At 39.2% G+C, this 14935-nt stretch overlaps 1 protein-coding gene across 1 annotated transcript in view; it reads right to left on the bottom strand.

Moving 5' to 3' along the window:
* Positions 1–4001: 4001 nt before the first annotated feature.
* Positions 4002–14935, bottom strand: part of RNF180 (ring finger protein 180) — a 128333-nt gene continuing 117399 nt past the window's right edge. The window contains 1 exon segment of the mRNA XM_043514740.1: positions 4002–6856. Coding sequence (XP_043370675.1) covers positions 6657–6856 — 200 coding nt within the window. The 3' untranslated portion in view covers positions 4002–6656.

The following is a 14935-nucleotide window of genomic DNA, read 5'->3' as shown; positions in this document are numbered from 1 at the left end:
TAATTAAAGAAGCTTAATGAAATCCCAGCACCGGCTCAGATATCCCTGAGCACAATTCTAGGAACAATTTCCCCCGATAATAATTTACCATGTAAAAATACAATCAAGTAAAAAGTATAGTGTCCTAGATTAAAGATGATAGTTTACAGCTAAGCTTTCACTGCATAATGCAGGAAAGTAATTCCAAAGAGCACTATTTACTTTAGTTGGATGTTAATGTATGCTTACCAGAATTACAAAAGTTAAATAAATGGCTAAAGAATCCTGTACGTTTCTAATCCAGTGGATCATCAGATTTTTCCCTTTTTAAATCGTTGGGATTACACAAGTGTCCTAGGCAGAATTTGGCCATCTGTGCACTACAGGAAATATGAGCAAATTAATTTTAGAAGATGTTGGAAAAAAAACCTCCTCCATTCGAGCATCCTATACAGTAATGGCTAAAGTTTGTAAAGGCAGAAGTCCAGTTGCTTGCATAAATGGGGAGTTAGACCCTTGCTGTAATTACACAACTCTGGAAAGACTCCAATTGACTAATGACTACTGGATCAGCCCCTAAAGTGAAGATTTTCAAAGTGGATTTATATTGGATACTTCTAGTGCTTTGGGTGTTCTCCATGAAACAGTTTACAAAGGCCTGATTTTTAGGGGGATGGGTTCAGCGCTTTCTGAAAATCAGGCCTCTCTAATGTGTCTCAAACTGGGCACCAAAAGTTGAGGCTCCCAAAATCATTAGTCACTTTTGAAAATCTTGACCTAAATCTTTCTAAATTGCTAACTTCAGATTTTCAGAAGTAAATACATAAAAACAGTAAGCCCCAAAGAACTATTTTCTGGCAATGAAATGAATCAAACTTGAACTGTTGGTTCCTCATTTTTCCTTGTTGGTCTCCTCAACTCTATAGTTGGAGAAATACAGCAACTGTAGCTTTTACTATGAGTATGAGAATAGAATGTGCCTCTTAAAGTTTGAACTGGCATCTGACATGAAATTGGATGTATTGCCTAGATGCAGCTAATCAAGGTATCAATAAAAGAAAATTTATAAAGCACCATGTGTTGCTTCAACCAGAGAAGTATAGACATTTTAAAACAGAAATAAATAAATAAAATTTCCCCGACCAAATTTCCCCTACTTGTACTTGCTTGATGCAACTAAGTGGAAAATATGTTCTACCCAGTTTCCTAGTAATTTTCCCCACTGTGGAACAAGCTAAGGGTTCCAATCCTTAATCAGAGGATTGTGTGTGAACAACAGGAGGGAAGGGGTCTCCACAAGTAGAGCTCCTTATCTTTAGACTGCACTTTGGCCCTGCATGCCCAAGGACTCCCCCCCAAGCAGGACAGTCCCCAGAATGTCCCCCCCAATCCAAAGTACTTCCCCTCACCCCCACCCCAAAACCTCAGAAAAAAGTGAGTGGGAGGTGAGGTGTGAAAAAGACCTCAGATTTCTACACCCCACACTTGACAGTGACCCGCACCCCTTTCCACCTACGCAGTTGGAACTTCAGAAGGGTTTCTATAGGGTTGAGGGAGCATACTATGAAGAAGACAATCCCTGCTCCCCTACTTCCACAGCCTAGGTATGAAGACTCCATGTTGTCCAAGGAAGTACTAGGGACCATGTGGATTTGGAGCAGAAACTTTCTTTCAGATTCCTGCTCTTATTGCCAATGCTCTTTTGATGCCTCAAACAGGTTCGCTTTTTACTCCGAAGATGAATTAATTGTTCACAGAAGGCTTTTTATGACAAGCCATTTCAGCTCTGAGTTGCTTTTTTTATTTTTAGCTCTTTTGCAGGCTTGAAAAAACAATTAAGCGAAATATAAAAGTTGCTGATGGCACTGGAAACTCAGTTTTTCCATTTAGGCAGAGAAGACGTACCTGATAGCGAGTGGTAACGTGCGCTTCCCCATACTCTCCATTACTACAAGAGAAACCATAACGATGGACTTAGCCTGAAGACAGGAGCGGGAGGCAAACATGTCACAATTCTAATACTGGCTCTGACAATTACTCCCTCTGTGGCACTGGGAAAATCAAACTCTCAGCTCCGTTTCCCCCTGTGTAAAGTGGGTCCAGTTGTGAGGATTCATTTGTTAATACAGAAAAAGCTTTATTGTGACACAGTTAGGGTTGCCACATCCCCACTCACAAAAGAGGCTGAAATGCTCAAGTAAGCCCCCTTACTGTCCATACTTGCTCCTCCTCTCCCCCCCCTGCTCCCTGGAGTAAACACCTGGCCATTAGCACAACTATCTTTTATCACAGAGCACACAACATAGCCTAACCTCTGCTCTTCTTTCACCCTTTTACACACCTCTTACCCAGGTTACTTTCCCCCAGCACGAGTACTTGTGGTGTAGGAGTTGGTTGTGTTGGGCAAGAGTAGTTTGTTAAAAAGAGATGAGTGCAGGCAGACAGTAAGGACCCATGATGCTTCAGGAGAGGGTTGTGTCATGGCCTGCCCTGTGCAACTTTGGCGGAGAGCCCTGCTGCCAGTAGCATGCTCACAGCACAGCACCAGGCTTCCATCAGCCTGGTTACTCCTTGCAGGGTGACCCCAACAGCCCTTCCTGTCCTGAGTCTCCCCAAAACCATCTCCCCATCAGCATCCAGTCTCTCTCACTGGACCCTCACAGGAGTTAAACTTGCTACCTCCAAAGAGACAGAATACACACAAGCCTGCTAGATAAGCTGAGGGTTTTACCCTTTCATTTAATACACAGCACTGAGGTGGTTTTGTAAATGTAAAACAAGTTTATTAACAATGGAATCTAAATTTAAGTGATACCAAATAGAAGGAGTAGGGATAGAAATGGTTACAAACAAAAGTAAAAATGCAATTCTAAAACTAAAACTGAATTTAAACTAGAGTCTTTTGTTCAAAATAGTTCTCTCACTAGTGTCATTCTTCCAGCTTAGCTGGCCCATCTTTAGCCAGGATCCAACATGGAGCCCAAAGCACTTTTCTTTGTCTCCTCGGGTGAAGGATGACAAAATGGCTTCTTGCCCTCTGTTTTATCTTCCAAAGTTCATTGACCCTATTTCAAGAGGCAGGAAGGCTTCTTAGGGGTGTAGTCTCCATCTCTTGTCAAGACTGTTAACTGGTCATCTTCCCTCCCCATTCGCTTGCTTGATGGCATTGTTTACCTTGCACGTAAATGTGTTTTTAATAGTCTTCGGTCACACCTTGCTTACTTTACGTTGGAGACACAACCAAGCCTGCAAAACAACATTCCTTTTGTTGTGCTTTGGCACTGTCCATGAAACACATTTGAGAAACATATTTTCAGCAAACATCTAGAATTCTTTATATACCACACGTATGTACAAACATGAAGATTAATTACCAGCATGTTACCAGTTTGCATATGACACTTTACATGACAACTTTTAGATACAGATTATGGTGAGTTGGGGCAATGAGTATGTAAGGCCAGATGAGAGTTATGGTATGGTGTACCCTCTGCCAGTTGGCACTAAGGGGCTCCCTGGGTCACAGGGGCTGATGGAAATCTGGCATCTCTGGGGCTAGAGTGGAGTATGGTCTGGGGCCCTTGATAGTTTTGGCAATGGTAAGGTGTGAACTTTTCATATTCTTGCTTTTGTGGTTTGTCACTTACATTCACATGTATATTTCTGTGAATGCTGTGCATTGCAAGCCTATGTGCTTCATAAAACAATGTGTGTGTTATTTCCTAGTTTTTAAAAGTATTTAATGGTGGTGGTGGGGAGGAGGTAGGGGACTATGGGGGGGCAGGGGAGGACCTGTGGTGGGTAAAAGTGCAACTGCTAATGAAAAGTTTGTCAGAAGCTGAGCATGAAACCTCATCTATGAGCAACTGTGCACCAGCCACTAAAATCTCATTCGGTCTCTCGCATTATGCCATTGTTTAATGCAGTTATATATGTTTGGAAGAACAACATGGGCATTTAGTACTAAATCATCCATAGAATGTATTCAGATCCAGAATAAAGAGTTGATGTGCCACTGTGGGTTATGACAAACTTGATAGTTTAAAGTTTCTAGTCCCTTTGGGTTTCCACATAAAGTACAAACACAATTAAGAATGCTAGCATGAAAAAAGATAATTGTATTCATTATAACGCCTCTCCCCACAAAATCTCTACTCCTTCCCAAAATCAGAATTAAAAGAGAAACATAACATGGGTTGAAAAAAAATATTCAAATTTGATTCCACCCAATATCTATTGTAATATTTTACAGCTGTGTCAAACAACTTCAGATTTTATTGCAAACTCTGTAATAACCTCATAGATTAGAATACATTCCAGAACAAGACCAAGTGCTTAAGAATAAAACTGCTCACAAAAGGACCTACTCCAGTTCCCACTGAAGTCAATAGGATTTTTGTGACAAAATTTCAATGGAAGCACATTTGAGACAGTAATAATGAACTAACATTTTCAAAGTTTAAAAACATTTGGAAAGAGGCAATAGAGAAAAGCAGCTTACAACTATTCTACCCCTTCTGGGTCTCTCTGAAGGAGAAACAGCTTTATATAAAAACTGAAACACTAAATCCATCCCTTTAGTATCTGATTATTCATTATTCTTTGCAATTCATAGCCAAATTAACTAACCAAAACAACAGTATAGACAAAATATATAGCTTGACTAATATGTACATGCGCCTTAGAAATGTTATATATGTCATATAAAAATGTTTATACTAAATTAGAACAATGTATCCACCCACAATTATCAACTCTTGTAATTATACAGAAGAAGGCAATACTACATTTGACTGTCTCCCTTCCTGTTTCATCTTTCAGAATAAATCCATGATACAGTGCTACTAGAAATTTTCTATGAAAGTTTACTTTCACTTAATTGGTGTTGTCTGGAATAGATTTCTTATATAAGAATACATTTTGAAATATTAACTAATTGATATATTCATCTGAGAAACACCCTACTTAAATCTCATTTAATTATTTCCCAAAAAAATCGTGTTTTACATTTTAAAATAGCACCAATTAGCTAAAGCAATTATTTCATGATACATCCTTTCAGTCTAACGCTTTCTGACCTCAGGAAGCGCAAGTACATTTTGGCTGAAAAGGTGCTTTACATCCCTTCTCTTCACTGAGCCAGGAACAGTTGATTTGCAAATTTTAAAAAACCAAAAGCTATAACTTGAATTCTGGCATAGCTGAGAAACATGTTTTAAGTTTGCAGAGAGTTTTATTGTGCTGTGAGTTTTATTAAAACCTCTGAAGTTTTAATGGGGGGTAGGGGGGGAGAGAAGAGAAGTTATGCCTAATGATCTATCAATAATACAAGACAACCTATTGTAATTAGAGGGAAAGTAATTGCATACACTAAATTTTTCTTTTGCTCACAAGTATGTTGATGGTGAAATTACTACACTTCCCAGTATCCTTTAGAGCAATATTAAAAGAAAGTAAACATCCATTCAGTCAACATAATTTTAGCTGTACAGGTATTTTAACTGTAAAAAAATCCTCAAAGGGCAGTCTAATCTAAGAAGTTATTTTATACAGCTTGAGGAAAACAGCTAGGAGCCAATGTGCTACTGGAGGGGCCATCTTTCAGATAAGATACAAGTCTGAGGCCTTGCTTATTTCTGGCCTTGAGCCAGCAAAGTACTTAAGCACATTCTGAACTTTAAGTTCCTGGGCAGTCCCATTACAGTTATTCAAGTCCACTTCATCTCCTAGCAATCTAATGGAATGGTATTAGCTACACTGAAAGAGTGCTACATACTGAATAACCAGCAGCAGCTCCTGAGGTTATCAATGCAAATCCTGAAGTTAACGGGACTACTCATGCTTAAGTGCTTTCCTGGATCAGGGTGAGCGTTCTCAGTAGCTTACAGGACTGAGTCCCTTGAAATTAAACACTCCCTTGTACTTCTCAAAAGTAGAAGAAGTTTTAGCCACTGTGACCTATCTTTGTGTACTTACATTTTATTATAGTATCAGAAATCCCTCCAGTGGCATCAGTTGGAGAAGTTCTTCCATTTTCTCTACTTTAAAAATGTTTTGTAGCGTGGCTAGCATTAAATGGTGGTTGCATCCATATATAGACAGAGCTTAAAGTGTTTTGAGATCCTTCCACATGAAAGGTGCTAATAATTAACTTTGAGACACATTGTCAGTGTTGGAGGATCCTCCCTCCATCACCCCCCTTTTACACATGAGGAAATTGAGGCACCAGTAGATGATATGACTTGCTTAAGGTTGCACAGTATATCAGTACAGAGCCAAAAACTGAACTCTGGTCTACCAGACCAGGCTGCATCCCTCTGAGCAGTAACTCCTCAAAACAAATCTTGATGGTCCATTTCTACATACTGGTGATTTTACACATTATGGGTGGAAACCCTAGCCCCAATAAAATCAATGACAAAACTCCCACTGACTTCAATGAGGCCAGGATTTCACATTAAGTTTTCAGCAAAGCTCAAATCTTTGATACCTATATCAGAAGCATCCAGTAATTAGATCATTAGCCCCATGTCATGTCTGGTACAGCCTAATACAATTTGGAATCATAAACACTCCAGCCCACACAAAGAAAAATCTGCATTCGTTACTTCAAACCATTTCTATTTACATTGTCTTTGTTTGCATGATTCTTCAGTTTTACTAACCAATGCAGTCCCCTAAAAAGGAAAGAAAAAATAACAAAGAAAACAGAAAACAATGAATCCTATGACCCAGTTGACAGAATAAATGTAGATTATCACCATGTCCATGTCAAACCACCATCCACGGCTATCATCTTCAAAATCCATATAGTCCATCCTGTGAGCAGCATGTGGGAAGTGCCTTCTTGCTACAGGATCTGTATGCCTTTGGAAACCTGCTGGAAAACAGATCATGTCACTTCAGTCCACGTATTCATTTTAAAAAAATATTTTAAGTAAAAGACAATGCTTATGAAAGGCACTGGATTGAGAGCATCAGATATGGATAGCCTCTATCTGAAGAGCTAATGCAGACTAAAAGCAGCACATCTCACCACCAGTGTACATCCCTCTTTCCTGGAAAAGACTGATGGATCTCAGAGCACCTAGGACGCCAAGTCACTTTTACCCACTGTCGCTAATGAGAGTTGTCTTATGGTAGCTGGGTATTCCTGATGCTGCCAGTCCTTCAGCCACTTAAGCATTCTCCTCTGGGCTTAGGCCAGCCCTGTCTTTGCCTTGCAGGTAAACAAATAGGTGCACCCAAATCCCCGAATCCCTTTGAATCATTCCCCTGTGATATCCAGCTCCAGAGAGATTGGCTACCCACAGCAATTCCAAATCCTCTATCCCCAAAGGTGCAGTGTATCTCAGTTTAGCAGTCTTACCTTAACCCACTACTCCTGTAAACCACATAGCCCTTATGAGCATTTATAATAAAAAAGATTTTTTTTTTAAAAGAAAGAATACAAATTTTACTGTAAATAGAGTGGTGGAAGCAAGTGGTCACAATACAAAAAAAATCACAACAAATCTGAATCTAAGCATATCAATAGTTACTTTTCCTACCCAATAAAGCAGATTTACCCCCCAAAAGTACAGTCCATTGCAGACCCAGGAGCCAAACATTTATGAAAGCACTCCCCTCTGCCAGGGCTTTTCCCCTCATTAAATGGATGTAGAATGTCTTTCCCTAAACTCTGTTATACTGTAACAGTTTTGTCTCTATTCACAGGCGGGCAAAACTTGACTATTTATTCCTATTCTTTTCCCTCTGATTCTTAGCCAGATTTTGATCTATGAGAATACTTTGCTTCTTAAAACAAAACTACTCAGTTTCTTCAGTAATCTCTTGTAAAGGACTTTCTTAAACTCCAAATACATTAAATCAACTGATTTTTTGATATCCACTATTTTATTGATTCATTCAAAAAGTGAAAAGAAAAGGAGTACTTGTGGCACCTGAAAGACTAAAATTTATTTGAGCATAAGCTTTCGTGAGCTACAGCTCACTTCATCGGATGCATTCAGTGGAAAATACAGTGGGGAGATTTATATACACAGAGAACATGAAACAATGGGTGTTATCATACACACTGTAAGGAGAGTGATCGCTTAAGATGAGCTATTACCAGCAGGAGAGCAGGGAGGGGGAGGCGGGAAGAAAACCTTTTGTAGTGATAATCAAGGTGGGCCATTTCCAGCAGTTGACAAGAATGTCTGAGGAACAGTGGGGAGTGGGGGAGGGGGGAAATAAACATGGGGAAATAATTTTCCTTTATGTAATGACCCATCCACTCCCAGTCTCTACTCAAGCCTAAGTTAATTGTATCCAGTTTGCAAATTAATTCCAATTTAGCAGTCTCTCGTTGAAGTCTGTTTAAGTATTTGTGTTGAAGAAATACCACTCTTAGGTCTGTAATTGAGTGACCAAGGAGATTGAAGTGTTCTCCGACTGGTTTTTGAATGTTATAATTCTTGACATCCGATTTGTGTCCATTTATTCTTTTACGTAGAGACTGTCCAGTTTGATCAATGTACATGGCAGAGGGGCATTGCTGGCACATGATGGCATATATCACATTATGACTTTGTCCTCACCCATAAATATTTCACATTGGGGACAATGTATACCTTCAAATCAGCAGCACTGCGATAGGTACCCGCATGGCCCCACACTATGCCAACATTTTTATGGCTGACTTAGAACAACGCTTCCTCAGCTCTCATTCCCTAATGCCCCTACTCTACTTGCGCTACATTGATGACATCTTCATCATCTGGACCCATGGAAAAGCAGCCCTGGAGGAATTCCACCATGATTTCAACAACTTCCATCCCACCATCAACCTCAGCCTGGACAAGTCAACACAAGAAATCCACTTCCTGGACACTACGGTGCTAATAAGCGATCGTCACATAAACACCACTCTATACCAGAAACCTACTGACTGCTATTCCTACCTACATGCCCCCAGCTTTCATCCAGACCACACCACACGATCCATTGTCTACAGCCAAGCTCTATGATACAACCGCATTTGCTCCAACCCCTCAGACAAACACCTACAGGATCTCTATCAAGCATTCTTACAACTACAATACCCACCTGCTGAAGTGAAGAAACAGATTGACAGAGCCAGAAGTCACCTACTACAGGACAGGCCCAACAAAGAAAATAACAGAACACCACTAGCCATCACCGTCAGCCCCCAACTAAGACCTCTCAAACGCATCATCAAGGATCTACAACCTATCCTGAAGGACGACCCATCAGTCTCACAGATCTTGGGAGACAGGCCAGTCCTTGCTTACAGACAGCCCCCCAACCTGAAGCAAATACTCACCAGCAACCACACACCACACAACAGAACCACTAACCCAGGAACCTATCCTTCCAACAAAGCCCGTTGCCAACTCTATCCACATATCTATTCAGGGGACACCATCATAGGGCCTAATCACATCAGCCACACTATCAGAGGCTCGTTCACTTGCGCATCTACCAATGCGATATATGCCATCATGTGCCAGCAATGCCTCTCTGCCATGTACATTGATCAAACTGGACAGTCTCTACGTAAAAGAATAAATGGACACAAATCGGACGTCAAGAATTATAACATTCAAAAACCAGTCGGAGAACACTCCAATCTCTCTGATCACTCAATTACAGACCTAAGAGTGGCAATTCTTCAAACACAAATACTTCAAAAACAGACTCCAACAAGAGACTGCTAAATTGGAATTAATTTGCAAACTGGATACAATTAACTTAGGCTTGAATAGAGACTGGGAGTGGATGGGTCATTACACAAAGTAAAATTATTTCCCCATGTTTATTTCCCCCCTCCCCCACTGTTCCTCAGACATTCTTGTCAACTGCTGGAAATGGCCCACCTTGATTATCACTACAAAAGGTTTTTCCCCCCCAATCCCCACTCTCCTGCTGGTAATAGCTCATCTTAAGAGATCACTCTCCTTACAGTGTGTATGATAACACCCATTGTTTCATGTTCTCTGTGTATATAAATCTCCCCACTTTATTTTCCACTGAATGCATCCATTGAAGTGAGCTGTAGCTCACGAAAGCTTATGCTCAAATAAATTTGTTAGTCTCTAAGGTGTCACAAGTACTCCTTTTATTTTTGTGAATACAGACTAACACGGCTGCTACTCTGAAACCTGTCATTATTCAAAAAGTGCTAGTCTACTAGTGATGCACAAATTTCCTTTGTAGACTCAGTTCTGGTTAGACCTTCTATAACAATCTAAATAGAATTATAAAACATCTAGAAGTATAAACTGACCAATTTACCATGGACAGATAAGGCTTACTAGTCTGTAAATCACCCTAACCGTTTAACCCTATGCATTTTAAGAGATCATGGGTGATATTCTGACTCCAATGCCGTGAATGTCAAAACTCCCATTGACTTCATAAAGGATACGATTGCAACCCATAGTTTAAAAAAAAAAAAATGCCAAGCTTCTGTGAAGAGAAAAAAATATTCTATGGATTTGTACTTGGAAGCTATTTTCGGCCTCAATCCTGCAAAGACTTATGTATATCCATTTTAGAAAGTAAGTAGCCCTAATGAAATCCATGAGGTTACTCGCATGTTTCAAAGTAAGCAGGGGCTTAAGTTTTTGCAGGACATGGGCCTGGTTTATGTTTACATTTGAAACCATTACCTTTACTTATTGAAAAATAGTGGAGTCTTGTTTACAACTTTTCCTGACACTACAAAGATGTGATTTACATAAAAACCACATCTTGATACGAAACCCATATTTCAAATCTAGTTTTGATATTTAAAGCATATTTTTATCTGCTTCTCTTTTATAACACTTATTCAACATTTCCAAGTATAAATCTGGATTTATTTGATCCGATTTCCATTTTTTGGAATGAATTTCCAATTGACATTAAGTTCTATCACCAGTGTTATAACTATGTGCTTTTATACATAAATCCTCAGTGTATATTATCCTCTCCAGAGGGTCCCAATTAAGATTGTTGTGTGATTTGCTTTTATTTATTTCCACTCTTATAGTAAACAACACAAAATGCCAGACGGCTATTTTTGCATCAACAATTTTGAATCATCTTGTAATCAAAGTATAATTATGCAAACATTTAGTGACAGTTATGACTGGGTAGTTGCTGGAGCCTAAAAGATTTAGACAAATATAATCCTTTATTTCTATCTCGATGTGATTTACTTTAAGCGAACCCGCATTAAATTTATCCTGGATTGGACTTTATAATGTAATCATTCTACATTGAAGAACAGCAATTTTAATATAGGAAACTACTGCTATTCTACAATTATTCTTGCTGTAGAATCCACAGAAACGCCCCTCTGATACTGCATTAAGAATATATACAACCAGATCCTACTCACTTTGCCCACATGAGTAATCCTACTGACTTCCATGAGCATAAGTAAAGCAATCAGGATTTGACACCCAACATATGGAAGAGATTTTAATTCCCTATTATTTGGGTGAGTCTACAAGCTAGTGCACTTAAAATAGCAGTGTGGACTTTGCAACTTGGGTAGTAGCTCCGCTTCTCAAACCCACCCTATCCTCCGAGTCTGATCTTGAGCATCTAGCCCAAGTATCTGCCAGAAGCACAACATCCATACTGCTATTTTTAGCACATCCACTAGCTATTCTGAGCCACACTAGCACAAGTTGTCTACCTCCACTATGAGACTCGCTCCCAGCTGCAATGTAGACATACCCTTACTTACCATCTGTTAATCAATTAAGTGTCAGTTGAAAGTGGCAATAGTACAACTACTCTAGAAACTAAATCCTTGCTCTCAACACGCGCTAGTAAAGAAAAAAATGTTCCTTTGCCCTGAAATACATCAAAAACCTACCTGGCTATGTTTAATTCATAGAAATTGTGGGCTACACTTTTCCACGCTACATCATTGTGAAAAAATGATACTGCAAAATCATTTAATCCACACTGTGCTTGGTGTCTCTTTTAGAAGAGTGATTCTAGGTGAATAATTTCTGATGAGGTGGTCATTTGGGCCATTTTACAAAAATTAGCATGTTGACAATCACTACATAATTAGGGTTGCAAATAAGTTTTGAGTGCAAGTCTCTGATTCTGGCAATCCCTCTAAAATACCTACTAAAGTAATTAGTCTCAAAACTTGTAGACTCTACTAAATTTTCATGACATGAAAAAGGCTTCCTGAATTATGTCACCCTAAAAATAGGGGAATTTACTGGTGTTCGAAAACACTGAACAGATTTTGCTTCTTTGGACCAGCTACCCCTCCCAAAACCATCCTATTCAAAAAGCCTCCCAAAACGAGAAAAGTAGAGAAGTGAAAAGACTATAAAAAGTCTAGTTTACTAGACTCATCCAGCTAAGATCTAGAGTATAATATTCAGAAGTGATTCAGGCACTTAGGAGCCTATATCCTTTTGACCTTCAAATCACAATTAGGCTCCCAGGTGTCCCAGTCATTTTGAAAATGGGACGGAAGCACTAAGTACTTGTGAAAACTTCTTTTGGTGCCCAGGTCCAAAATTTAGCTGACTGAAATCTAAATTTCAAAAGTTCATAACTTTGGATTTTTTGAACATAGCTCAGCAATTTCAGCTTGAAAAGCTCCGTGTAAAATGTCAGATTACAGCTGGAGATCTAAACCTGAAAGAAAAGATACAAATGAAGTCCCTTGTTTCCTTGCACAGATATAACTCAAAGCATAAGTGATTGCGAGGGAGGCTGGTCAAACAGAGAAAAAAAAATCTCTTTCCAAAGGGTTATGAGTTGGGGGGGGTGGGTTCTTTCCGCCTGCAGACTTCAAGATTTCCAAAGAAGGAGGAAAAATTCCCTGATCACTTCCTCTAGCCTCCTGCTCTCATCCAACCCCACTTTCTACAAGTCACCTGAGGTCTGTAGGACTAGTGCCCTGATCCTGCAAACTTTAGGGGATGGCTGGAGTGAGCAGAAAGCCCAGGAGATGGTGATCAGGATGGCCTTCCCTTCTGTCTTCCTGTGGGCCTATCAAGGTGTGAAAGAGAAGCATCTTCAGTTATCTTTAGGAAGCTCATTTGGGGCCACTCCTAATGCCCATAAGCCTTAAGAGGGCTATAGGAGCCACCTTCATCCCTACTGGCCTTTGTCTCCACTGAAACCATGTCAGTTCATTTGGGGCAGAAGGGACTGTGCTGTATGTTTTCACGTGGGAGTCCAAAGAACCATACTATGGCTGAGACCTGTTCCCCATCCCGCCCCATCTAACTCCTCTTAAAGCTCATGAAGGTGCATTGTAGGGCACCAGTGACCTTCCTAATTTAAATATACACATTTGAAGAATACAAAGTATATCACTCTAAATTAGAAAATATCAAAGGTAAGGTTGTCTGTGAAATCTTAACTCTGCTCCCTTGTATGTACACATTTTGATACAGTCTTTAACAAGGGGATAATACTTTATCCACAGAACCCCTGTCTCATTCATGTGAAGGCTGAACGATCTTTAGTGAATGACGCTGCTGTTTGATATTTAGGTAAGAGTCTTAAAAATCAAGTTGATGTCCATATTTAGATGCCTAAATAGGTGGACTGACCTTCAAGTACTGATATTTAAAACAATTAAAAATATTTCTATCATGTGTTCTTAGTAGCATACCACAGCAACTGTTATTTGTTAGACAGCAGTATAACTTGGTCCTGCATATTATGAGGAGACTTGCAAGAAGAGCCTCTGTGTGGACACATGCTTCATTGAGTGCCCAATTTTATGAATTGAGTGAAGCAGATTTGTGATCCTGATCTTACTCCGTCATTTTTCCATGTTGTATGGAACAAGGCAGGGTTTCTTTGGAGTGCAGCAGAAAGTTGGAGGGCTCCAAAAGGAGCTTTGTCTCATGCCATAAACATCCTTATAAATCATGATCTCCAGGCACCTGTACATTAAAACAAATTTTACTCAACTTTCATAAATATGCCAGCACAATCAGACATGGAATGAGAATTTCTACCTGAATCACAAGCATAAGCATGCACAGTGCCACTGGAACATTGGCAGATTCAGTAAAAACCTGTTCCTGTGTAACAAACAAGTCCATGTGCAAAGTAGGCTTTTTAGCCCTTATAAGTCACACAAATCAAAAAGGATTTTCACACACCACAAAAAAAGGCACATCTGTTACATATATCCCTGCCAAATTTCAAGTTTCTATAATCTCATTCTGAAGAGCTAGTGGTATTCAAAATAAAGTTGCAAACAATAAAAAATTTTACTCTTCATTCTTTAATTTGTCTGAACCCGTTTTGCTCCAGCTTAAAAGAAATAAGTCACTCTGAGCTGAGGAAAATTTCAGTTAAAAAAAGTAGTTTGACAGAATAATATGCAATTGAAAAAGAATACTTATATCGGACATGCTCGTGCAACATTGGAATAATGAAGTTAATATGGAAGCATGTGGTGATTCTCCCAATTAAAACTACACCTACCAGTAGTGTGAAATGCAAGGCACCGATGTGGTGATATTAGGTAATACCACCACTCTGATTTATTGCTATTTTATAATTGTTCTTTTTAAAAAAAATTTTTAAGTGGAGAAATCCCTCAGAATAGTCTGTTGGTTTCACTATGAAATTAAATTTATAACAAATATCAAGAGAAATACAGAATGATTGTAAAAGCATGCACTTTTTATATCACTTGATGTTTTTCTGGCAGTAAAATATCACCCATTTTATTGTTTTGTTACATTACAATTTTGTGACTTATATGAATGAAAACACACATTCACTCTTAGCAATGGAGAATTTGTAAGCTAAACCCATAGTTTAAAAAATGAATAATTTATTTTAATTAATGTATTTATTGAAATACAGAGTATCAGGAATATGCTTTGATATACAGAAATTGAGAGGGGCTGCTGGCAGGGCATGTTCTGAAGGATCCAAGATTTTGAAATTCAATTCC

Source organism: Dermochelys coriacea, chromosome 5, assembly GCF_009764565.3.
Source record: "Dermochelys coriacea isolate rDerCor1 chromosome 5, rDerCor1.pri.v4, whole genome shotgun sequence".
Lineage (NCBI taxonomy): Eukaryota > Metazoa > Chordata > Testudines > Dermochelyidae > Dermochelys > Dermochelys coriacea.
This window is presented reverse-complemented; position numbering and strand designations above follow the sequence as displayed.